Source organism: Cyanistes caeruleus, chromosome 2 (assembly GCF_971803275.1).
Source record: "Cyanistes caeruleus chromosome 2, bCyaCae1.hap1.1, whole genome shotgun sequence".
Classification (NCBI taxonomy): domain Eukaryota; kingdom Metazoa; phylum Chordata; class Aves; order Passeriformes; family Paridae; genus Cyanistes; species Cyanistes caeruleus.
Window position 1 is genome coordinate 115,953,276 of NC_141702.1, and position 24,489 is coordinate 115,977,764.

The window sequence follows — 24,489 nt, forward strand, 5'->3', positions numbered from 1 at the left end:
AGGATCCTGCAGGCATGGGTAGGATGCCACTGATTTCCATCCACAGGGCATGTCTCCTGCCACTGTAACATGAGCAGGGGAAGTGGGAACACAATAGTGCACGTCCTCATTGCTTTGAGAAAATAATGTATGTCATAGGCTTCTTATTTAAACGTATTCATGGTGGAGGCTGTATAAACTCCCTGTCCCTTCTCAAAGTATAGAGACATGTACTGCTTTCTATTTCTCTGCCTATGAATAACAGCAGTAAATCCTTCCCCCAATGCTCCTTGTTTTCCCAAAAATATGAAATGGTGCATAATGGCATCCCAGTAATACTGTGCATTTTCCAATCCAGTCAAACAAACACATGCAGCTTTATAAAGCAAGACTTTTGACCAGCGCAAAGCCATGTGCTCTACGGTGCCAGATGGCTGCCTCTCTGTCAGGGATGATCATCCCACCCTTCAGACAGCGTATACTTTACCCAGTTCTGTCTAGAATCTACCTCCAATAAAGGAAAGTGCTTGGAGTGAATCCCTCAGTGTAGTATTTTTTTTAATTTTTTATTACTGGGCTCTGATATTCTTAAATGACACGAAAAACAGGCATGGACATCCTGCTTGTGTCTAAGAAGGCTCAAAAGCATCAGCTCTACCACTTGAGGTCAGAATTAATTCTAAGCACCACATGTAAGTCCTTGGTTAGATCCTTAGGTTGTGTAAATCTCTGCAGAAGTGGAGCATGGTGTTGATTTTACACCAGATCTAGCCTCTTATGTCACTTCAGCCTGCCTGTGCCTGTGCCTGGAGCTCTGCCAGTGCCAATGCAGATGGCTTGCAGATCTTGGGATCTGAGGATGGCAGTGAGCTCCCAGCCAGGCTTGGAAGGGGCTGTGCTCTGCTTCAGAAATCTGCAGTGCAGGTCTGGCACTGGAACAGTGCTCTCTGCCTTTTTAGATGGTGATTTTGCAAACTTGTGCTGAGCTTTTGTATTCCACTGGGGCCGTATGGGGCCCAATTATGTATAAATATATAAATATATATATATATATACATACACACACACCCTCCCCCAAGAGAGCAGGTAGATCTCTGTCCTAATGTTGTTATAAGCAGCACGACAAAACTGGCAGCACTGTTATCATATGGAAAAGCTTTGCTTAATAAATCTCCATCCTTCTTTGGATGCTCCTTCAAGCAGGTGATCTAATCCTGAGCTGCTCATGGAGTTTCTGAGGAAGGAAAAGCCCAGGAGGATTAAAATCTTTCCAGGAGGTGCCAGGGCAGTCAGATCCAAGCCCTGCAGTTCAGCATAGCTCAGGGGATTTGTCCTTTCTCAGAGTTATTGCAGAAGGAGCCTTGATGTCTGCTAAAGGGTCCCTTTGCAGTTGTGTGGTAAACTCAACAGCAAGGATTCAGCCCAGCCTGCACTGGAGGTGCAAATTCACAGCAGCGAGCTCTGCTTTGGCCCAAGGATTTGGAGGAAGAAGAGAGGAGCTGTTTCTGTCCCTTGTCCTTTTCAGGCCCATATTTGGAGAAGGGAAAACAGCCCCTTTTGGTGTCCTCATGGAAATGGCAGCTCTTACCTTCTCCATGATCCTGTCAATCTGGCGGTTCTGTGTGTCGATCTCGTTGCCCATGTCCAAGGCCATGTGACGTAAGTTGCCAATGATTCCGCTGACCTGCTCGAGGTTTTCATCCATTTCATTTTCCCGGGCATCGTTTGTTACCCTGGGAGCAAAAAAACACAATTCTTTAGAGCTGAGACAGGACATTCCCCCTGAAACTGTGATTCAGCTGAAACCTCCTCTGCATCCTCTGTTGCTTGTCACCTGAGGAGCAGGCTGCTGTGCTCAGCTTTGAACAAAAGGGATTAATGAGTAGATAACCTGAAAAATGTTACATGCTTATTTTTTTGGATGCTGGGCTCAATTGTCTGAGTTATCAGTGCTCTCTTTATACTGCTCATGTCTGCTGTTAGTAGAAGTGTTGCTGTCTGAGCTTGCCTGTACCACATGCTGCACCTCTGTGTAGTGATCATCCTTCCCAAAGCATGAAAGGGTGCTCCATTTGGATCCGTGTGTGGTTGGTGTTCACGGAAAGTGCTGGAAGGTGGTGGAATTACAGTGGTAGCAGCTCCCCTCCTTGACCTGCAGATTCCTAATGAATACTGTCCAGTCCTGGTAGGCTTGGGGCTCACAGAGATACTGGGGAAGAGAGATGCTTCAGCTGTGAAAATCCTGGCCTCTTACTTAATTAACTGTGTTTTTGGTGAAAGACAGAAGCAGCTTCTCTCAGATTTAGTGGCTTTAATAAAGATCATTCATCTCTCATTCTTAGCACCCTCTTTTGCAGTTGCTTGCTTTTTGGAAGACAAAAACCCGTGTTTGAGCCAAGGCCCAGTTCTACTCTCCAGTTACTGAAGAAGCAGCTGGTGACTGATGTTGGGAAAAGCAAGGTCTATGGGTCCCACTCAGAAATTTCTACTTTGAGCCTATTATGCAGTCTGTGTTCCTGTAGGTACCCAGAGGGTGCTCCAGGCTATTTGCAGAACAATTATGGTGCAGCATAACTTCCTGCACTGCTATTCTATTATCATGCCCCAGCCTTCATTTTCATGGGGCTGCCATCCAGAAATAAAAAAAAAAAGTGAATGGCAGACCCATCAAATTTAAATGGCAACTCCATCCCACGCTCCAGATTGCATGACAGCATTGTTTCTATCACACTGATTTCCCTTTATCACAGCAGCCAAAAAAATAAGTGGATAATAGTTTTTGGAAAGATAATTACTTATTAATCTAGTGTCCTTAATCTTCAGAGATCAAAGCTTTGCCTACTGGTATGCCATTATCATGCTGATAGCATTGCCATCTAAATACAGGACCCATAAGCTCTGTAATCAGAAGGTACTTTGTGCTGGACCCCTCGTGGGAAGTTTGCAGTGGGGTTGCCTTTAATATAGCAAACTACATCAAACTGGCTTTGATTTGGGAGCCCAGGGATTTCCACTCTGTTCCTCCATAGCTGTGGCTTCCCAGTAGCTGAGGAATGGGGCATCATTCCCCATGCAGTGAGGTTTTGAGGATACTCACAAGCAGTGGAGGGGTGCACCTGTAATTTAAAGTGTGGTTCAGGTTCTGTGCTTGGCTCGGTGCTTTGGCAGGAAGCCTGAGGCTTTTTTGTTGTTGAAAAGGGAGGGCTGCTGGATGCTTTGGTACATCTTCTGGCAAGGATGGATAATGGGCACTACATGCCTTGAGACATAATGGCAATAAACTAGTATTTATTTGACACTTCATTTCTAAGGCATTTGACAAGTGTCATTAGTGAGACCCATAATAAGGCCCCCAGGAAAAGTGTTCACACAGGGAACTGGAGTGCCGAGGACAGTGCTGGCCAGCCATGACTGTCTGCACCCTCACAGTGCTGCTGTGAAATAAATAAATAGACTTTATTTCTAGTTTATTATTGCTCAAATCTGGGCAGTCTCAAAAAGAAAGGTTTGAGCTTGTGTTTTCAAGCATCTTCTGGTTCTCATGGCCAAGACCCTTACTTCCAGGATTTCTGGCAAGGTCACCATCCTTTACACTAGAGCTCAGGTGACCCTCAGGGTCAGGAGAAGTCCCTGGATGCAGTGAACCTTTAGAACGTGTCTTAATCACCATCAGCCTGAATCCAAGCACCACTTGGTGGAAAGTCCTGGCTCCATCACATTACCCAGCACCTCTGAAGGAGTTAATTGAGCACCACAGAACTCATGACCATATGGAAGAAATCTAAATATATCAGTGACAAGGAGAACAGAGAGAAAACAGTGGATAAAAAGGCTCACCTGCGGATAAAGCCACCACTGATGGCCATCTGCTCCCGTTCATCTACGACACGTGCAGGCTGGCTGGCTACAACACCATCCTGATTATTGCCCCAGGCCTTTTTGTAAGCATCACTTGATTTAAGCCTATGCAAAAAAGATGATGAGTAACAAAGCACCAGGTGCACGAGGACAAATGCAAAACTCTTTACCTCTCCAAGCTAAAAGCTGAATCAAGCAAATGAGTTTTCAGATAGAGGGTCATTTGTTGTATACCGATATATCATAACCCTAAATAAAAGGAGGGGGTGGATTTTTTGCTTGTTTTTGACTTTACTGCCACAACTGTGATGGTCAGAGGTTTAGTTTCCAATAGGGTGAATTGCAATTGTCAGGTCTACAACATTTCACACAGGTTTTTGGATGTTGACTTAGTTTCCAGAAAGAAGGAATAAAAAAAGAAAAAAAAAAAAAAAAAAAAAAAAAAAAAGGAAAAAGAAGAGAAGAAATACAGATAAGTAGAAAACATTGTTTCATTTCAGTGACACATATGTTTTGACATCAAACACAGAGGACATACTGGCAGACAGACATAAAAACAGAACTGCCAAGTATAGTGTGTACATCACATCACAGCAACACACCCTCTTAGAGAAAAACAGATTTGGCTACAATTTAACATTTTACCATGAATAATATTTGGCTTCTGATGATATTTTTTCAAGATGTACGTGGCATAATAGGCATTTAAAGCCACTGACCTTTCCCAAGGTGATTTGGGGATGGTTTTATCATAGGGTTCATTAGATTTTTCAAATAATATATCGGTACTTGAAAATAGTAATCATACATCGACAGTTGATGTACAAACCTTTGTCCACAGAGACAAAAAGTAAAATAGGCAGAAGTGAAATGAGTGCAGGAAAAAATAAAAGATACAAGCAATCTAGCATCAGAAAGGGAAATTTTTCTACATTTTTCTTCATGCACCAGCTACAGGCATGAATAAGTAAAGCATTCTCACTAAGCACAGTTGCCCCAATAGTTCATCATACCCTCAGTGCATCAGCAGTAACAGCCTTCACAATAAGCAAGACACAGGCAAAAATGGATCATCACTTCCTTCAGGAGTTTTAAACCACAGGACTTCAAAAATAGTTGTTAGCAACTTGTTATATTTGTATTTTGCGGCAGTTACATTAACCTTCAGAGAGCCATTTTTGACTGAGCTGCCATGGATAGAAAATTAAAATCCAGGCACCCCCTAAAGTGGCAGATTGACATGTGCAGCGTATATAAGGCTGTTGTCATTTGGGTCACCAAACAAGATTGAACATTTTAACAGGGGAATGTAAGGGTTTGGAGTCCACAGTTATAAGTTCTTGATTTTATTCCAGAAATGGGGCTGTTTCCAACATAACCACTGGGAACTGCAAGTCTCTGTGGTTTCCCTGTTCCTTGGTCAGCTCCAATCAGTTCTATTAACAGCTCTGTGGCTTGGATTTTGTGGGAGGAACTGAACATGCTTCTGGGAGATTTGGGAAAGGACATGACAAGCCCATCTCTGGTGTTATGTTCTCTCCATGCTCCCTGAAGCAGCTCAGTTTTAAATGAGCCTGAAGATGTGTTGTATGATCCAGTATAGAATTAAAATATAGAATAAAAGAGGATCTTTCCTACTCTTCTGTTCTGTTGCTTATTTCCTATTACAGTTCGTGAAGACTTAAAAATATGATGGTTGGCTTGTTTAATTTTAGTTCTCTGAAACTATACATCAGCTTTGGCATTTCTAGAAATGCCTGAAAGTAATTCTCTTGCTGCAGATACACTTACAGGGTTTTGTCTGTTCTTTAGACCTGTGCAAGTTTGTCAGTGAGACAGTTTTAGTATTTGAGGTAAATGATTTTATACACCCAGAATCTGATCTCTTGTTTTCTTGCGGACTTCCAGTTAGTCAACAGGTGGAGCTTGGATATGCTCATGGTCAATAGTAGTTCTCCTTTTGAATGTGACCTGATTCATGTTCCATGCTGTGGGCATTTTGGATCTCCTAAGAATGTAGGATCAAGCTTTACATATTTTTAAGGCTCAGAGGACTGTAGTTTCGCTGTATATCAGGGTAGAGTTATATGTGAAGTGGTTCATTTTTTTATAAATATATGTCATTAATCTCCCACCAGCCAGAAGAGCATTAGGGGATCATGGTGATTCTGATGCCTAGAACTGTATGGATTTCTCTCTCTCCCACACTCCACTCCTCAGAACATCATGTTATCTGTACCAGTGGAGTCCTGACTTAGTGACCCAGGGAACAGTCTCCAAAACCATTCTTCATCCATCCTCTGAGCACTGGTTAGAAATACTGTTCTCTGAAATACGGCTGCAGACTGATAGGGTCAGAATGCCTTAGAGAAGGGAAAAGGCAGCTTTACAAATTCATTCCCCCTGCATCACCTGCAGAATCATTCTGTTCTTGCAGCATGATGCTGGAGCCATGGCGAAGTGGCAAATGTTTAGTGCCATGTGCCAGGTGCTAATCCCATCGCTATCACATGTCTGGCTGTCAGTTCTGAGCTTCTACAGCTTGTGTAGTGTGGGAGATGTAAAGTTTCTGCTGCATTTGTATCTGCAGCTCTTGTGCACCAGCTCCTCTGGTGTAGGGCAGCAAGGCCTACAGTCTGTCAGAGCTCACACCCCTTGCAAAAGGGGTGTATGCAGCTCTTCCCATTCCTCATACCCCCTCTCCCGTTGCATATCAAGGCAATAATAATTCTGGGCAAAATGTTTACCCCAAAAAATGTATTCAGGGCTTGGTATATAGAAGCAAAATAGATTTAAAAAAAACAAACTGAGACAGTATCTGTATTGTGTCCCAAGGGAATTAACTTCAAAATAAATGTGACTGATAAGGCAAAACCCCAGTCCTGCTCTTCTGATTTTTGGCAAAACACCCCATCAGTTCTATGACAGCTCTCTTTCCTTTTGGTCTTGATAATCAGGGTAGGATCAGGCTTTGGCTGTGAACAAAGTTCACGTAGAAAGGGAATTTAATACTTCAGCAACACTACTCAGCTTTGTTTCTTGCACAATCTCTGGCCAACCATTTAGGAATGTTTTCAACTGCAACCTGGTTTCATGCCTACTCACTGCATGCTGGATTTGCCATTCCTCAAGGACTTTGAGTTGGTCCCCAATTTCCTACACCCACATAACCGCACATCACATTTTCATTTGGCATTTAAAACAAGCTTGGCATTACTTGGAGGACGGTTTCGTTCAAGTGTGATGGCATGCAAGCAAATTCGATGTATTTCAACATTTCTGCTTAGTGTACGTGCTACCCAAATGAAAGAAATTTGGCATGTTGAGGTTTTCTCAAATTTTTTGCCTGTGGCAGGATGAAAACCATTTCAAGTTGGGTTCCAATTATGAAACGTCACATCTCTTTCAAGATCTCATCAAGGACTATTTCTGCTGAACAACGAAAAAGGTTGTGATTTTCATCCACAATTTTGAGCAATGTTTAGTATGACCTCTTCTGCATTTTTTCAGCTCTTTTGTTTATGAAACTTGTTTGTGAAAATATGTTTCAAAATTTAGAGTGTCCAGGAATAAGGTAGCCCCAGTGTTTTTGTTTGCTGGAAAATGAAACCACTCAGTACACTTTGTGTAAAATGTTGAAACTTTTACCATTAAAAGGTGTCGACAGTGAAGCTTTCACTACAGTATGCCTGATTTTAATGCATCTACAGTAACCCCCAGTCAGTTGTCTATGCTATGAAATGAATGCATTTGAACCAGAATCGTTCTTTCTGCATGCCACATGCTCATCCTGTCCATGTGCCTAGCAAGGATGAGCTTCACAAGGCCTTTGGGATCAGCCTTAAGTGCTCAAAGAGATGAGGCAGGCAGCACCTACTTGTTACATGGACAGACACAAAGACCACAGAATTTTCCTAGGTCCGTCAAATTCTTTTCTGCTTCTTTCATGTCCTTATTGATTTGGTCCATTCCCTCTTCGATGCGTTCCAGTTGTTCTGATTAAACACAAGTATTTTATCCCCACAGAATGAAGCAGATGGAAAAGGACAAAGAAAAAAAAGACAAAAACTTCAGACATTCACTGTGACAAAAAAACTGGACACCACATAGCAGAGCCGGTACCCAGTACCTACTTGTTACAAGGACATATGAAAAGGCCACAGCATTTCCCTAAATCTTTTAAATTTTTCTCGGCCTCCTTCATGTCTTGGTTGATATGGTTCATGCCTTCTTCAACACGATCGAGTTGTTCTGGTCAGGACAAAGGGATGACAGTGTGGAATGAATTGTATTTTTGTTTGTTTGATTTTGTCTTCAACAGAACATGAAAAATGACCATGTAGAACTGAGTTAATAATGACATTACAATGCATTAATCTGAGCTGATGCATTGCTGAAAGGATGTATGCTGCATTGGATGCTGAAGATTTTTTTTATTAGTATGGGAAGTGTAAAACAAAGGAGAAATTTATTTGAAATATATTAATATAAACAAGATGTAATGATGTAGAAAGGAAGGGTTATAAAGTTCAAGGTCCAGAAACATAATACAATACATCAACTTACTAAGACACAGTGACATCCAGGAGAAAGAAAGATAGTGTTATTATTTTGCATTTATGTATGTTAAAATTAGAAAAAAGATGTCCTCCACGGAAAACACTTCAGTTACTTACGCTTACAAATGCCTTGGAATTAGGCAGCACAATTGCTTTGGTTAGTGAGTGAGAGAGCTGGTAGTTAATGGTAGCAGTAGTGGAGTGAGCTGTTAAGGGCTTGTGTTGAGGTCCCCTTTCTTCCAGAGGCTGAGGAAACTGAGACCTGCCACTTGGACTGGCGTTGGATATTGATCTCTAGTCTGAGTGTGGCCCCAGGGCTGGTTTTCTTCCCATGTTGGTGCTGCAAATCAGGAGTAACCTCAGTGAACACGGAACAATTGAAACCACTCTGGGAGCCCGATGCTCTCTGGGAGAGGGTCACTGGCTGTGGCGTTCCTTGTCTCTGGCCCCAAGGGACCTTATGGAAACAGGCATTGGGTAAAGACTAAAATTTTCAGTGGGGTCACTTCTGCTTTGCTCCAGGGCAAGTTAAGAAGCACCAGACCCAAAAACCAGCCACATATAGACCCTGTCTCCCTGCTGGCATTAAACAGAGTTTGGCATGGTTCCACCTAAGGGTGACAGGTTTTCTTAGTGACTTGGTTTTCTAAGTGACTTGATGGCTTGGAATAACTTAATGTGTTAATTTTTTTCACTTTTAAAGCTGGGGAAAATGTCCTAGAGGAATAAAATGCCACAACGTAAAAGTGTAGGAGCAGATTCCCCAGTGAGATAAACAGATATGGATCCAATGGGATCAAGGGTCTTGTGTGGAATCTGCAGTGCAAACAGCATTTTACATGGGATTTACATTTGATTCCATTTGTTCCCAAAGGATAAACTCAGATACTACCCAGGATCTGAAAGTTACTTGGAGTGACGTTTCAATCCATTAAAAATTGTAACTGTACCTAATGAGGAAAAGTCAAGCAATCCCAGTAAAATACAAATACATCCCTATTCCCCATATGAAACAGAACAACACTGAATTAGACTGTAGAGGAAGGAACTAAGAGCACTGGCTATAGAAGGAATTTAATGTTACCCCTGACATTAATGGAGTCCTATCCAGAAAAAAAAAAAAAAGAAAAAAAGAAAAAAGAAGAAAATTTTAGAAGAAAAATCATATGCATATTGATGTCAGTGAAAAACTCTTCTTAACTTCTTTGGGAACATGAAGAAGCCTGATTTCTTACTTGGGTTTCTAATAACAATTAGGGTTTAGTTTTTCAGAGCTTTCTGGGGGGTTTAGATACCCAGTTCCCATTAAAAGTAATTTTATCTAATTAGTTTTAATGGAAAACAGGAACCTCACCCCTCAAGGGCCTAGAAAATCCTAAATTATTCAAGCTGGACTAATTCAAGTATTGAACTTGTATTCTTTGTTTAATTCTTGCATTGGGCAAGAATTAAACACTGGGCTTTGAGAATGAGAAGTGCTATGTTGGTATGGTGAGATTCATCTGCTTTTCTGCTGCCAGTTCTCATTCTCCTCAGCTGGATGGGCCTTTCTCCTGAGACACAAGAGTTATTGATCCCAAACCCAAGGATATATTTAGAGGATCAGGGTTACCTGGTACTGTCCTCTAAAAGGGGCACATATTGTGTAAGCAAAGGATTGGGAAACCAAGAAGGAAACCTGAGAGAAGGACTGCACAAGTTCTGCCTGGTAAACTGCTGAGCCAAGAACCAGAAATGCAAGGTTGGATTATTTTAATGCGGTTGTAATTTAGGCTTCAGCAGAAGGTTTGGTTTGTGTCTGTAGGTACAGATTGTCATTCTCATCAGAAATGTGAGTCTGTGGTAAAAGGGAACATCTCTCCCTGTGCTCCTGCTCCTTGCTAACCCCAGGTCCTGCCTGCTCCTGCACAGTTGGACAACGCTTACTCTCACTCTGGGAAACAGCTGTGGGAGTGTGAGCTGGCTTTGATGCTGCTTCATGCAGCATGATGCCATTTGCTGCACTTCTGTCACAGGCTCCCAGCTCCTGCTTCCAAGCACTGTGCTTGCAGAGCCCCTTTGCAGTTAAAAGACAGCTGTGCCCATGTGTGCATTTAGACACTGGGGAGAATGAGAGATACTGACCTTTCTTCCATTGATTTTCCTGCCAGTGCTTCTCTAACCTCATCTGTCCAGTAGCAAAAGCCAGGTTAGCACTGTGTGGATCAGTCCTAGTTCTGCTACCACCAGTGGCTTTCAGTGGAAGCAATTCTCCTTGCCCAGATGCACATTCTCTAAAGCCATATTCTTTTGAACTTTATTTACCTGTTTCCTATTTTGCCTGAATAAATGAGTGTGTATTGAATAGTATATTTGACATAACTCAAAGACTTTCATTTAAATTACAGCCCTCTCTAGAATCTTGACTTTATTTATCCTGCTTCAGGATTTGTGTGTGATCTCTGTGCTTTTTCTGAATAGGAAAGGGAGCCACAATTAATTCATCTTCCATTAAAGGAAACCTCATCAGTGTAAAATCCCCATGTCATATTTGTAGCCCAGAAGTCTAGACAGCTGGCTGCTGGTCCCAAAACCACTTGCTAGTTGTTAATGTCATGAGCTGGATTCTTAACTGGTTTGAATCAGCATAGTTATGCTGGCTTTGTGGAGCAACACCAATTTATACCTGTCAAAGATCTGGTCCCACAGGCAAGGAAATAGATTCATGAGTCCAGCCACAATTATTGAAGCATAAATATTATAGTGGAATTAACTTAATGGGGTTATTCTGGATTTGTTTTGGTATAACTGCTATTAAAATGTGGCCTGGAATGAATCACTGCCGGTAGGAAATCAGATGGCTATCGAGAGGTTAATTTAATGTCTGTTTCCATGGATCTTCCCTATTCCAACATTCTGTGCTGTATTAAAGGTTTTAGGGAAGACAGTTGGTTGGCATATACTGCCATGAACCTACACAAATTCACACCTACAAGAGATAATGTCTTTTGTCTTCCATTTAGGGAAGCCCTTCAAGGTCAGAGTTTGAACATCTTTTGACAGTTTTTTGCAATATTATTTGAATAAATTGCATCTATATATTTATGTATGATATATGATATATACCTAAGAGAATTGGTGCTGTCTGGAAGTAGAATACACATCAGAGATACGTTTCATTGTGATTTCCTTCATTTTTTTCCCTCTGGAAATCTCTGCAATGCTTTTTATATATATTGATGTCTGAGAACATCACTTTCATTTCAAGGTAGTGACCATAAATCTTCTTCCATATCTTACAGCAAACTAATGGCTTATCTTAAGGCACAAATGAGAATAGTTCTTTATGTGTATCATCATACTTGTGAATTACTTCTGTAAGGTAACTGAGGGAACATAAGCTAGTCCCATTAGTTTTATCATAGTGTTGTGGCCATTTGCTAGTGGATCTTTGCCAGGATCTTCCATAATATCCTGGAAATTCCCCATCCTGTACCTGATCTGGGTAAATGGCTGGGGCAGGGAAGCTGTAGCAAGGACATCCTTGCTCCTGTGTTGTCTTGAGCAAAAACAGCTGCAAAAGCATCCTACAAGGCATTGGTAGCAAGATCAGCACAGAGCAAGTGTGGCGTTGCTTCACCTTTGCATCCCCATCTGTAATTTATAGCAAATATTCCTTCACTGATGTCTGGGAGCCGGAACCTGTGCTTGAATATCAGTTAAATGTGTGTGGAGATCGGAACTTGTTCCTTTGCCTGGAGTATTGTACAGTGAAGCAATTTCCCCCAAGGACAATTTTAATTAGAGAAAAAAGGGAAAAAAGAGAAAGGACATCTTAAGAACACATTGTAATCTTAATTGCATACAAGAGGGTTTAATTTGAGACTCAGCAGATTAACTATTTCCAATTCTATGCCATCATCCCATTTTCCATAAAGGAGAATCATATTGGAGTGTAGTGTGTTTCTGGGACAGTCTTTTCAGAAATCCTGAGCTCTGACCTAGCTGTGCTCTGAAAGGCACTGCTGGGCACAGGTATCAGTGGAAGAAAGCTGGAGGGGAGAGCTGTGAGCCCACGTGTAGCTGTGCTAAAAATAACAGTAGACGAAGGCGCAACCTGCTTTGTGTGGGTTCATTTGTCTTCTGTTCTGTGCTACGATTTCAGCATAATTAATACCACCTTCCTCATGAAAACTGGAGTAGTTGTTAGTCTCCTTTTATTTTGCTAATTAGCTATAACATGTAAAACTGCCAAACTCACAACTCCTGCAAAAGCAGTGGAGGTCAGCTTGCATATGGGCCATCAACTGGTGCCAGTGCTTTTGTTTGTGGGATTGCCCAATTATTTCCAAGTTTTATCTCCTTTATAAGCTTGATCTAGTGTAAGATATGCTGGGTCGATTAATCTGCTCCCCATGTTCCCTGGCATTGCTAGTCGTGCACTCGTGGTGCAAGGAGAAAATTCCAATTGCATTGACAATTTTTTTGTCTCTTATCAAAGTTGTGGCTATTCCTCTATCTTGTCTTGGATGAAAAATGACTGTGATGCTACTGTTGATATTGGAAAAGTTTCTCCCCTCCACCTCATTTGGAATACAGGAACAAAATTCGTCTGTAATAAACTGCATAAGGACATCATCACACAAAAAGTGTCCTTGAAGATCCAAATTTTTAACCTTGCTAATACATCCAGGTGATAGGAGTTTCCTTTGGATGAACAGAGTTACCAGTGTGGGACCTTTTCAGTGTTAACACTTCAGGTTTACCTTTGTATCTTCACTTTGTACTGTTAGTTTCATGTCTGCTCTCTGCTTTTAACCAAAATGCATCCAAATATTAACAATTTTCTAAGCATGTTTTGAAGAAGCAGAAGAATTGCCACTGATTAAAAATCCTTGGTAGCATTTATTTTTTCATGTAAAATACAAGTAATTTAGTTTAAGGAGTTATATACGTATTTATATTTAAATCACTAATTAGGGGAGCTTGACTCAAGGCCAGATTAAAAAAATGTAAGCATTATGGATGCACATGTGGTCTGGGAAAGACTTTCTTAGTGATGGGAAAAAGCCCAACAAGGGAAGTCTAAACTCCTAACTCCTTCCTGTGGGCTCCCCAGGGGAAGAGCTGTGTTGAACTGGTTTGAGTGATAATACCTGACCCAAAAAATGATAACTCTTCATATTGCAGAGGGGCTACTCAGATTCCCATTCTTCAAAGGACACTGGAGGAGGTCTCTGGTTTTTATGGGAGTGCCATTCCCTGTGAAACAGAGAGCTCTTGTGAAGCTCCAGATCTCTGTGGGTCATGACAGACTCTGTAACCCGCTGTGCAGCCAGCTGTGCTAAACCTTTGGGCAACAGCAGCGATCCAGGCTGGCTTTGTTGTACAAATACCTGGCATTGTGAAATTACCTTGACTTACTGCCTTTTATGATCCCAGAGACTTCTGCTTACTGATACCAGAAAATCAGTTCTGCTCTGCTGTATTTGGGTTGAATTGGCTCAGAAAGGCTTTTCCATGTAAGGTCTGTTTAACTTCAAAACAAGCAATTTTGTAAGGAAACCTAGAAATAGAGCTTCAAGCAAGTGCGGAGATTAGATCTTCTGCCTGCCGCCCACTGGAAAGATCAATGTCATGTTTTCTGTATATTTAACACCTAATAATCTTAAGTGACTTGTGCAGTCAGCTGCAAAGAGATCACATGGCAGTGTTAGCAAATTATTTCCTTAATCTGATAATCTGCTGAGACATCCGTGAGCTGCACACATTGCACTAATTACAGAGGGTTCAAAGTCATCATTAGCGTATTTTGCCCAGTAGTGTAAGTCCTTTATCGCTAAAATGAAATCAAAAAATTAGCAGTTATTGCACCTACATATGGTTAAAATGCAGAAAACTTAATTAAACATTTAGCATAGTACAAGGTTACAGTATTTTCAGGGTTGGTAACATTATTTGGCTGTTTTTCTTGAGAAACCCACACTGTATAGTCATAAAGCTAAATTTACTGAACCACTTAAGGCATGACCATAACCAATTTAAAGAGGCTTCGAAACCTTCTGATTCTTTCCTGCAGGTATTGACTAACTGCATCTCTGACTGTACAACAAGCATTTCAGGTTTCACTCTCAATAAGGGTTTAATTCTGAGCTCCCTGGGCTCCAGAGAGGTGAGTGTGTCCAGTCTCAGCTCCTTGGCTTACCCAGATTCTCCTTCCTGTCATGGCTACAGAGTGAATCAGTCAGAAAACTTTTGAATACGGGGGTTTAACAATAGTAGAATTCCAAAATAATAATAAAAAACCCCAACAAAATTCAAGATTAAAATCAAAATAAACCTCCCTAGCAATCTGTGGAAATACAGCAGTTAAAGAACAGAGACATACTTTCTCAGGAACCACTGAAGTTTCTGGTGCTCTGCCTGTGAATTACATTGCTGGGTATTAACATACTTTGACAATATTTGTGATTTATTACAGTCGCATAATCCACTTCTGAAATGAAACACATTATTTAGACAGGTGCCATATCTGTTCCAACATAAGTAATTTTTGGTTTTCTGTATTCGGTGGTAGTTCTTCTACTGCCATTATTTTTTGAAGACAACAAAATGTTTTCTGTAATATTTTTCTTGTCAAGAAAAATCGATGTGACAAAATTTGGTTGAGTTAAATTCTTTTCCCTGAAGGGGGGGTGTGAGGGGAAAGCAATGAGACATACATAAAAAAAGCAAATAGAAGAAAGTACTTTCCATTTAGTTCCTGTTATTACTTTTCATTCATTAAAGTGTCAGAGAGGCAGGGACATTAAAACTGGAAAGGGCCTGTCAGGTTCTGCAGTCCATTTCCCTAGAATTCCGTAGCCTTGTTTATTATCAGTGTCCGGGTTTGAAGAGTAATACAGCATTACCTCTGCAGAAAACATTTACTAATAATAATTTTGTGTCATGCCACATAGTAAATGATAACAAGGGCCTTTGTGGGGCTGGTCTGGTAGAGAGTAGCAGAACTTTCTACTCTGTTGATTTACTGGACACACCATTTTGCTGGGCTGTGGGTCTATGGCAAATGAAGACCTATTAGTTTTATTAAGAGGGAGAGAAAGCTACCTTTTCTTTGTAATATTATGAAGTGCAAAAATGTAATTTCCTGGAATGTATTGAATATATCGGGCTCTGTCTTTGTCATTGTCATCCACAGACAGGTAATCTAAGCCTGAAACCTCTTATATGGACAATTGTAATGAGCTGATTGTGTAATACCTTTTAATGTTAAAATTCTGTCATTTTCACTGCCTTACTATTGTACAAAAAAATAACTGAATCTTAGACAAACTAAACCCATTTTACCTTCTCTTGGGATACATTTATTGAATGTCTTTCACTTGTGATTTAAGTGAGAAAATTATATAGCACCTGCATAAATAATGCTGGATTTTACACTTATAGAGGCAAATCTTCTCTCTTATAGCTGGATCTTGACTCAAATCTTGCTGAAATCAAATGGTGATGTAGATGAGTTCAGCCTGCAGCTCTCTTTGACATTAATGGGAAGCAGATCAAAAGAAGTACAGACTCCTAGGCAGCTGTTGTACATTTTTCTCTGTTGGACAACAAAGCTAAAGGCAAAGAGGTTTTGGGATTCTCATACGCAGCCAGACATATTTTCTGTCCCTCATTTCCAGGGTTGCACACAGTCAGTACAGCACTTTGAGAAGGGTTATACTTCCTTACTGAAGCAATCTGAACTTACCTCCTTGCTCATCCAACATAACCAAAGTCCTGATACCAGCATCTTTACTCTACATTCCAATAGTGGTAGCAAGGTAAGGAGAGAGAGGGGGAGAAGAGAGAGAGAGAGAAAGAGAGATCAGTGAGGGAACACTCAGGCCTTGCTATGGGACATAGGAAGACACAAGAAAAACAGTGAAAGGAATGACAAGGGGGCTGATGGCACAGTCCAAAGGCCTTATATGCCTGGACACTGTGTAAATGACTAGGTACTCTCCATTGCACCATCAATCCTTTTGGATTCACTGAGATACCAAACTTCTACAGAAAGCACAAAGCCACGGACCTTGAGATTAAAATAATAACTTTACACAAGAGTATCTTCTAAAAAGAGAAGGTTCACCTCCAAGTTAAATGAAGCAGGAGAAGGGAGGATGGGGGTGTTGATATTGTAGGTGGATGTTAATTTCAAAGGAGAAATTCCCAGGGAAAACAGGTATGACACAAACATGTTTGGGAAGGCAGCACAGGGGTTTGTGCATAGCTCTTGCTGCTGACAGAAGTCAGAAAGCTTACCTACTTAGGAAATCCAGTTTAAAGCAGGCTAATATTTAATAGGATTAAGCCATATTTTTTGGCTCAGTGATCTAATAGATATGGGTTTGTGCCAAGTTTTAATACAGTCAACAGACACCTTTAGCATTAATGGACTTTGAATTGAGCTTGAAGGTAGGATTTTCAAAACACCCACACGCTGAATCTGCCTCTGCCTCTGCTCCCACAGCTTAGTGGGAATCTTACCACTGCCTTTGCTGGCTACAGGGCTGGAGCAAAGCTGAGCCTGTCACAGCTTCCACCTGCCTAAGCCAGTGGTAGGGCACCTTTCACAGGTACAATTTTTATTATGTGTTATCATCACTCTGAGTTGTGATCAGGTGTCTCTGGTTCCTGGGTGCTGTGGCACTGAGCTATATCACACATCAAATTATCTCCTTTTTAATTACAAAGGGAAAACCAGCTCCACTGCAGCAGTGATAACATCTGTGAATAATTAATGGCCTGAATGATCTCCTGACTGTTGCATGTCAGTAACAGATGAAGTAAGTCCTCTGTGGCCTGACAGCTTGACAGCAGAGCTACCTGGACATGTGCAGCAGTAATTTACTTGCTGCCGTGAACATAAAGCTATCTGTGCTCCTGTGAAATAGATAAAGGTGGTGCTGGTGTCAGTTTTGCAGAGGGCAGGGAGATGCCCACAGTTGCACGGCCACATCAGGAACAGAAAACTAAAGTCCTGACCATCCCTCTTGCTTTTCAAGCCACCCTCCCACTCCTGGAGGCAAATCAAGGACTTTATGTTATTCTTCCTGCCAGCTGCCCTGCTCACTGCTCATCAGTTTTTGTGGGAGCAGAGGAGTATATCTGGCCATCAGCTGCCCTGTCCACACTCACTGGGCATTCCCAGACTCCCACAGCCCATGCTGCTTCAGCCACAAACCCAACCCTGCCATGCTCAGGGGTTGCCTGGTGCAGCTGGTGCTTCTCTGCTGCACTTCCAGAGGAACCTTGGTCAGCTCAAGAGGGATGTGAGGCACCTCCTGTTGTGCTCTTCTCTACCTCTCCCTGCACTCACATTCTTGTCTGTAATATCTACACTGCTGCAGAAACTGGGCAAAACATCAGATGTGTGCAGGCTGGTTTGCTTTCTCTTTTTAAAAAGTCCCTGTGTGAGTTGCCAGATGGACAGAAAATGCCTCCTGCCTCTCCCCATGGTCTGCTGCACCCCGCTGCCCTCAGGTCAGCCATCTACCAGGCACCCACTGCTGCTCTCTCTCCCTTCAAGTTCACACTGTATTTACTTGAATCCCAGCCAGCTTTTATTTTTGCAGCCTTTAGAAACTTAGGGTCCAAGGGTTATCTTAGGTTTGCCAGCTTAGAATAAAGAAACCACCTTTAATTATCTTTTCTGTGGGGCAGGTCTGCTAAGCACCACTTGTGCAACAGTTTTTTACTGTCTCTTTCTGTACTCTTGGTACCCAGAGAGGTTTTACCCCACACCCCAGATTTTAACAAACATACTCATGCAAACACAAGAAGGCTGCTTGGGTCCTTGAGTCACCTTGTGTTTCAGTAAGTATGTTGCAGTATGACCTGGGACCCTTCCAAATATTGAACTCAGAAACCTTTAGTTGGTGCTGTGATAGTTGTTGGCCTTTGGTGAATCAAACATAATCGGGCTGAGAAATATTTACTGCTCTTTAACCCTCTGACCTTATTTTCCTGCTGTGTTTGACATCTAAGCAAATCACCTTTATACAAGACATGTGCTGTGAGATGAACTCATCAATTAGACCTGTGGTTTGTATTTCATATCAAATCCTTACACAAAGAGAAAGAGGTGAATTTTCCTGTTATTTACCTGATTGTCAGTGCCATTTAATTTTATCAGACAATACTGTATCTCTTACTAACAGCCTGCCACAGCATTAACACAAATGTAAAAATATTAAAGGGTGTGCAATGAATAAACTTGTCTGCATCTGTGGTCTAATCCAAAGCATATTGAAGCTAATAAAGAGGTGGTGACTGAAAAGGATGAGAAGTGATTCAGACATCAAGTGACAATCTCCTTCTGTTCCAAATTTCTATTAAACATTAATTTTCAGATCTTCCACATAAAGAATTAAATGTGTAAAGTCAGTCAAAAAATAAATCATCTTCATGCATTTAAAATAGGTCCAGACTTTTAGAAAAACTCAGTATTTCCATTATAACTGATATTTTAGATAACTCAAACCCAAACCTGTCTGTAAGACAGAACTATTCTGAAAGCGTGTTCATCATCCAGATATCTGAGCAGGAGAGAAATACTCACTGACTGACCCCCAGTGACAATAGACTGAGGCATCCCTGGAAAGATGATTAACAGAATAAAGAGGAAGAAATGTGCCCAACAAGTGTATCTGGGGGGCAAACACAGACACATTGGCATTTCCTGCTCTAGAATTATCACAGAAACTCCCCTTGGTCTCAGTGGAGCAGGTGTTACTCGAGCTGGTTGCTGGGACAATGTGTAAGAGGAGGTGTTGAAAGCTCTCCTGTGAAGTGCCAGTCCAGAAGGACAGGTTTTACAGCCTCTGCCCCTGAATCCTTGATGACAGAGTCTCATCACCATGGGCCCAGTGACTGTGCTTGGATTTGTCTGGTCCTGAGGGCTCACGAAGGATTCCCACACATATCCACCAACACCACTGATATCCTGTGTGGGGAGCCATGAATGGGTAGAACTCATGGGGTCCATCATGGTGTGAAATTCTGTGCTAAAGTTCCACCTTGACAAGGGTTAGAGTGTTTCTTCCTTCCTGTGCAATGGAGGAATTTCTTCAGACCCTTCAGTTCTTGTACAAGCAATATTGTTCAGTTTGCAGCAACATAAGGATTCTCAAAAAGGTGAAATGCTTAGGCCAGGTCAGGCCAGAGAGATGGAAAATGCATCTTTCACAGCACCCTACAGAGTTCATAGAGCACATGCCATTTTCATCCAGCTCTTTAATCTGCAACAGCCATCTCTTTTGAGAACAGCTTCTGACTCTCCTTGCCTTCTCATTGAACTTGAGAGGAGAATTTGGACTGCTGGATTTTGCCACGGCACAGCCCACCTGTCACATTCTTGTCCTTTAGAAGAAAATGCCACAGCATGAATTGCTTATGTTGAAGCATTAAACTGGCAGCCCTGGAGTTCCTCTGTTTATCCATAATGCAGATGGTGAAATACATAATATATATAATAATTTTGCACGTGAGATGACCCTTTAGTGCAGGAGGCCAACACTTCCAACTTAAAAATGTATCACATTAGGTGAAACAGACCCCATACATTTTAGGAAAGTTTATGTCCTTCAATCTTTCATCCAGGCTCCAATGCTTGAATAAATGCAAATGAACAAGCAGTACTGGTTTGGGTTCTGCATCATTTATATGAAGCATATGCCCAGGTTTTCCATTTGGCCACTGGCAAAGGTATTAATCAAAGAACCAGAACGTATGATTTTAAACCTCTGGGCTTAATTCAACTTATAGATACTTTAGTTTGTCAGTGTTTCAGTGAAGCCAACTTAACAGCATAGCTGGCAGCCCTTTTGGAGGCTTTAATAGACATTATCCTTAGTTTTCTGTAATAGCTTTTTAAAACTTTGGTTGTTTTTGGTTTGGGTCGGTTGGTTGGGTTTTGGTTTTTTTTTTTTAATGAGGGTTTCACTCAAAGCAAGTTAGCAACAAAACATTCACTAAAATTTGCCTAGCACTTTGGAGGGGAATTGCATTGCTGTATCATTTCTTGTTATTGCTGTTACAGAACTTAATTTCCCAAGATGGAAATAAAAGTGAGAAGACAATTGGAATGACTTCTCAAAGGTCTCATCAGTCCCTCCAGGAACACAGTGTGTTGGGTTCCATCCTACCAAAGGCAGCTACTCAAATTTTGGTTTAGCCTGAGGGAAGATTTTCCTAACACTATAAGGGGATGATGTATCAGATAGAGAATCCAAATTCCAGGAATCACTTTCCCTGCATTTCAGGAGATATCCTGAAAAACATATATACACTCTCAGTTATGTGAAGAACACATAAACTTCCACTTCAATGAAGAATTTTGCTTTAATCAAAAAATACAGAGTTTGCTTTGAATAAATTAATACAGACAATTACATACTAGGACAGGCTGACATTGCTAGCACTTCCCATAGACACTAAAGAGAACTGTCAACACGCTAAAGACAAAAATGTGGTCAAAAAAACATTTTTTAGTCATCCCTAGTAATAAATTTGCTCAGCTCCTGTTCCAGGTTCCCTGTCACCCTGTTAACACTCTGATGTCTCCCTGATTAAAGAGTCACACACTGCTGCTCTGCCTGGTAAATCAGATCCTCATGAATCTGCTACCTCTCAGGTTAACACACACAAAGGGGTCTAATCCTGCATTGGAAGAAGTGAGATCAGAATTATGGATCACATTCCCTTGTGCCAGATATGTGGAATTACACTGGTTAAGACACTTTTCTGAGGAGAACTGTTCCAATAGTTCAATAGTTCCAATAGGTCTAATGAAACCAAAAGGGTTTTTCAAATCAGCTTTGACAAGGTTTGGGCCAAATTCTAAATCAACAGAGCACTTTTTCTTCTATTTTTCAGACTATGGAGCATTTGGCTGTGATAATAAATGTCAGGGTAAACTCACAGATGGTAAAATGGCATTCTGTGTGTTCAGAGTACATTCCCTGCATAGGGCAGCATCAGTTATCAAACATTTATAGCTCAACATTTCACCTTTGATACTTCACTCTCACCTCACATAAGAGAAGATAGTCTTGCCTGGATTTAAATGTACAAAACAGCCCTTTTGTCTGTACATTCCTAAATGCTTTCTTCTCAGCTTTTACCACTACGATCTTGTTATTTTTATCTCGCTGCTTCATAGCTACAAAACATCTTTTTTTCCCCATACTACCACAATTGATTTTCCTTAAAGGCCATGGTGGTGGCATTGAGAGATGGGAGCAAACTCCCAGCTTTTCTCCCTGCATGTGATATTCTGCATTGCATAATGTTGCCTCAGAGGTAAAAAGCTTCAACATGAAAGGAAGGTCAGCTACAAACTGTATTTAGCCTCACTTGTTCTGCCTCACTTCATTTTTATTTTATGTTTTGGCCCAAAGATTGCATAGCATCATCACAAAATACAGGTATTTATAGCACTGAGTGGCTCAAAAGAGCACTGGTCAGTGCAGATTAACCACACTGCCTGGGCATGATGGGCACCATGGAGCAAACTGGGTTTTGGAATCTGCCATTCCAGTACGGAGACACCTTGGGGCAAAGCCATGGCTGCTTTTGTAACACTTCTTGCTTCCCTTGTTGTGCCAGGGCTGGAAAAATCAGCTACTTGCAAAGCTGAGTTACAAAACCAAGAAGCAATAACATCCTTGGATTTCCTTGCCCATAGCATCAGGGCTTCATCTCCGAACCCTGAACAGTCTGGGGCAACCAGGGTTGGTCCTTTGGGCACATGTCTGCAGGCTATGGTCTGCAATTAGGCTTTACATGGCTGCAGGGCTTCTTTGGATGGACAGCACTCTTCTATCTCTAGGATGGAGTCCAGTCAGTCTGTTTATGTTGTATTTCCCCAGTACCATGACAGCAATCCATACAAATGTACACAGTAATAGTGCTTAAACACAGAGGCATCCTTTTCCTTAAGAAAGGAATAACAGATTTGCTGTATGAAGAAAACAGAGTAAAAAGCATTCTCTCCCTGAGTATTTCCTATCTCTATTCGCTAGACAGGTTCTGCTAAGTGAGGAAGTCTAATTGGATTTTTGGGGTTTATTAAATCAGAGCAGTGCCAGTTCAATTTCAAATACTCTCACCATTTGTCTTTTCGGTATAAAATCTCTCACTCCCTGAATGCTGCATTTTTTTAAAAAGTACCTAGGAGAGGGGATGGGAATAATCAACCAGCTGGTTAGGCCACAAAAGAATTTTAAAGGTCTCCTGTAGTCACATTAGTGAAAATAATATTCACCTCATTTTAGAAGAACTCCCTTGACTACTCAGTGCTAGTTTTAGCAACTTCTCTATTTGGATAGGAAGATATTGTGGCATCTGAATAAATGCCAGATCCAGAGATGCTGAGCTCTTCCAAGAAGCACTACAGACCTACATAAATTCATTGGTAAATTCAGCAGTCCCAGTTCTCCTCCCACTTTGCCATTTGCTGTGATTTAATACTGAAATTCCAGTGGCATTCACAATATGCTGGTTCAATATGTTAGGAAGACTCAAGCAGTGCATAGGCCGCACAAATATGGCTCAGGAGAGGCAGGGCTGATATTTACTGATGGCTTGGCCCCGAGCAAATCACTTCCCTTTCCTGCGCCTCTCCTTCTTCCCACTCATCATCTGCCTCGTCTATTTAGATCCCAGGCATTTTGGGGCAGCAGGCTCTCTTGTCTTCTCTTGTGAGGGTATTCATATGAGACTCTCTTCCATGTTGTTGAATTGATTTCAGCAGGAGCTGCATCCAGCACAGAGTTGACGTAAAGTGGTGGTTAGGAATGGCGTGTCCAGGGAACTGAGCAGCAAAAAGGGACAGATTGCTCGTGAGACAAGAGCATGTTTTGCCTGCAACGGGCCCCAGTCTAAAGTGTTTGTGGAGGAGAAGTGATGCTGGCTATGCTCAGTGACCCATCTGTCTGTCTGTACATGGAAATTTAATTTTGTCTCCACTGGACTCCATTGATCTTCACAGTGGTGATTGATTTCAAGGCCATAAAGCCTACGGCTGAGGATGTGCTTGTTCCTGAACATGGGACCTGATGTAATTTTCTTCCCGTTGTCTCTGCTGGAAACTCCTCTTGTTGTCAGGAGTACTGGGACTGTCAGTGCTGATGACCCTGATTAAAAATGTCACCAGCTCCAGCACCAGGGCTTGCATGGGGTCTGAAAATAATACGGCCTGTCAGGTGGCAGGAAAATTTTCCATCACCTGATGGTTGAACACTCAAAACTAAACTGAGTTGAGATTTTCCAACTTCCCTTATTGTGGAGAGGGTGAAATACAGCCTGACTGAATTGGTTTTTTTTCCCTCCAGGCAGGTATTAGCTGTGAGGACCAAGCCAGGGTCCCCTTCCTTAGCACCATGGAAAATCAGAGAACTCTCTGTTCCAATGTGGTCAATCTAGGACATCTCATGAGCCTTGAAATCTTGATAAATATTTCAGAGATACATGAAGAAATAGCATTTAAATGCTGTGCTGACCAGTGTTCTATAAATAGCTGCAAGTGTTTATGGAGAGGGAAGTATTTAAAGCAGACTGGGAAAATGGATCAAGGGCCCTTCTCACCTTCCCCTCTTGCAGTGTTATGCCAAGGACATGAAAGTGGTGCTGGCACGAGGCTCCCGGAGCTCTGCAGCAAACTTAGCCACTTGTCCCTGACTGCAGGTCACCTTCAGAGGCTGTTTTCTTCATTTATCTCCAGAATCCTGTCTCAGTGGATCCTCAGGTATGACCAAACCAGTGCCTTGGCAACCAGGGAACAATGTCTTGCATGGCCTTAGTGATGGGTAGGGATGAGCAGGACAACAGCACATAAAGCCATGGCCAGGCCCTAGCAATGTGAGTTTTAAAAAAACCACTTCCAGTGTCAGGCTCTCCATCACTTTTGCTCACAACGGAAGTGCAAAATAAAATGCAAGTCCTTACCTCTTCAACAAGCTGCAGCATTCGACGGGTGCTCTCAAGGGACTGAAAAAACACAGGAAAAAACTCTTAAGATTTGGCAAGTTACACTTTCCAACGCTAATGTGCAGGCTCATGCTGACAG

The 24,489-nt window shown here is 41.7% G+C and overlaps 2 protein-coding genes and 1 long non-coding RNA gene across 32 annotated transcripts in view; 1 reads left to right on the forward strand and 2 right to left on the reverse strand.

Moving 5' to 3' along the window:
* Positions 1 to 24,489, forward strand: part of PAK5 (p21 (RAC1) activated kinase 5) — a 315,373-nt gene that overhangs the window by 30,029 nt on the left and 260,855 nt on the right. The window lies entirely within an intron of this gene.
* SNAP25 (synaptosome associated protein 25) overlaps positions 1 to 24,489 on the reverse strand; it is a 61,587-nt gene that overhangs the window by 3,920 nt on the left and 33,178 nt on the right. For 2 of the 3 annotated variants that reach the window (XM_086873360.1, XM_086873368.1), the window contains exons 3-7: positions 24,369 to 24,410; positions 16,129 to 16,177; positions 7,715 to 7,832; positions 3,817 to 3,942; positions 1,568 to 1,712 (exon numbers count right to left, since the gene is read on the reverse strand). In XM_086873360.1, the coding sequence (XP_086729486.1) occupies positions 1,568 to 1,712; positions 3,817 to 3,942; positions 7,715 to 7,832; positions 16,129 to 16,177; positions 24,369 to 24,410 (480 nt within the window). Of the gene's footprint in view, positions 1 to 1,567; positions 1,713 to 3,816; positions 3,943 to 7,714; positions 7,833 to 7,970; positions 8,089 to 16,128; positions 16,178 to 24,368; positions 24,411 to 24,489 lie in introns of all 3 variants that reach the window. The other variant, XM_086873374.1, reaches the window with a different exon arrangement.
* Positions 20,738 to 24,153, reverse strand: LOC147655158 (uncharacterized). The gene is made up of 2 exons (XR_015281880.1): positions 24,009 to 24,153; positions 20,738 to 23,235 (listed from the first exon to the last, which is right to left on the reverse strand). It is a non-coding gene; the product is annotated as an uncharacterized LOC147655158 (long non-coding RNA).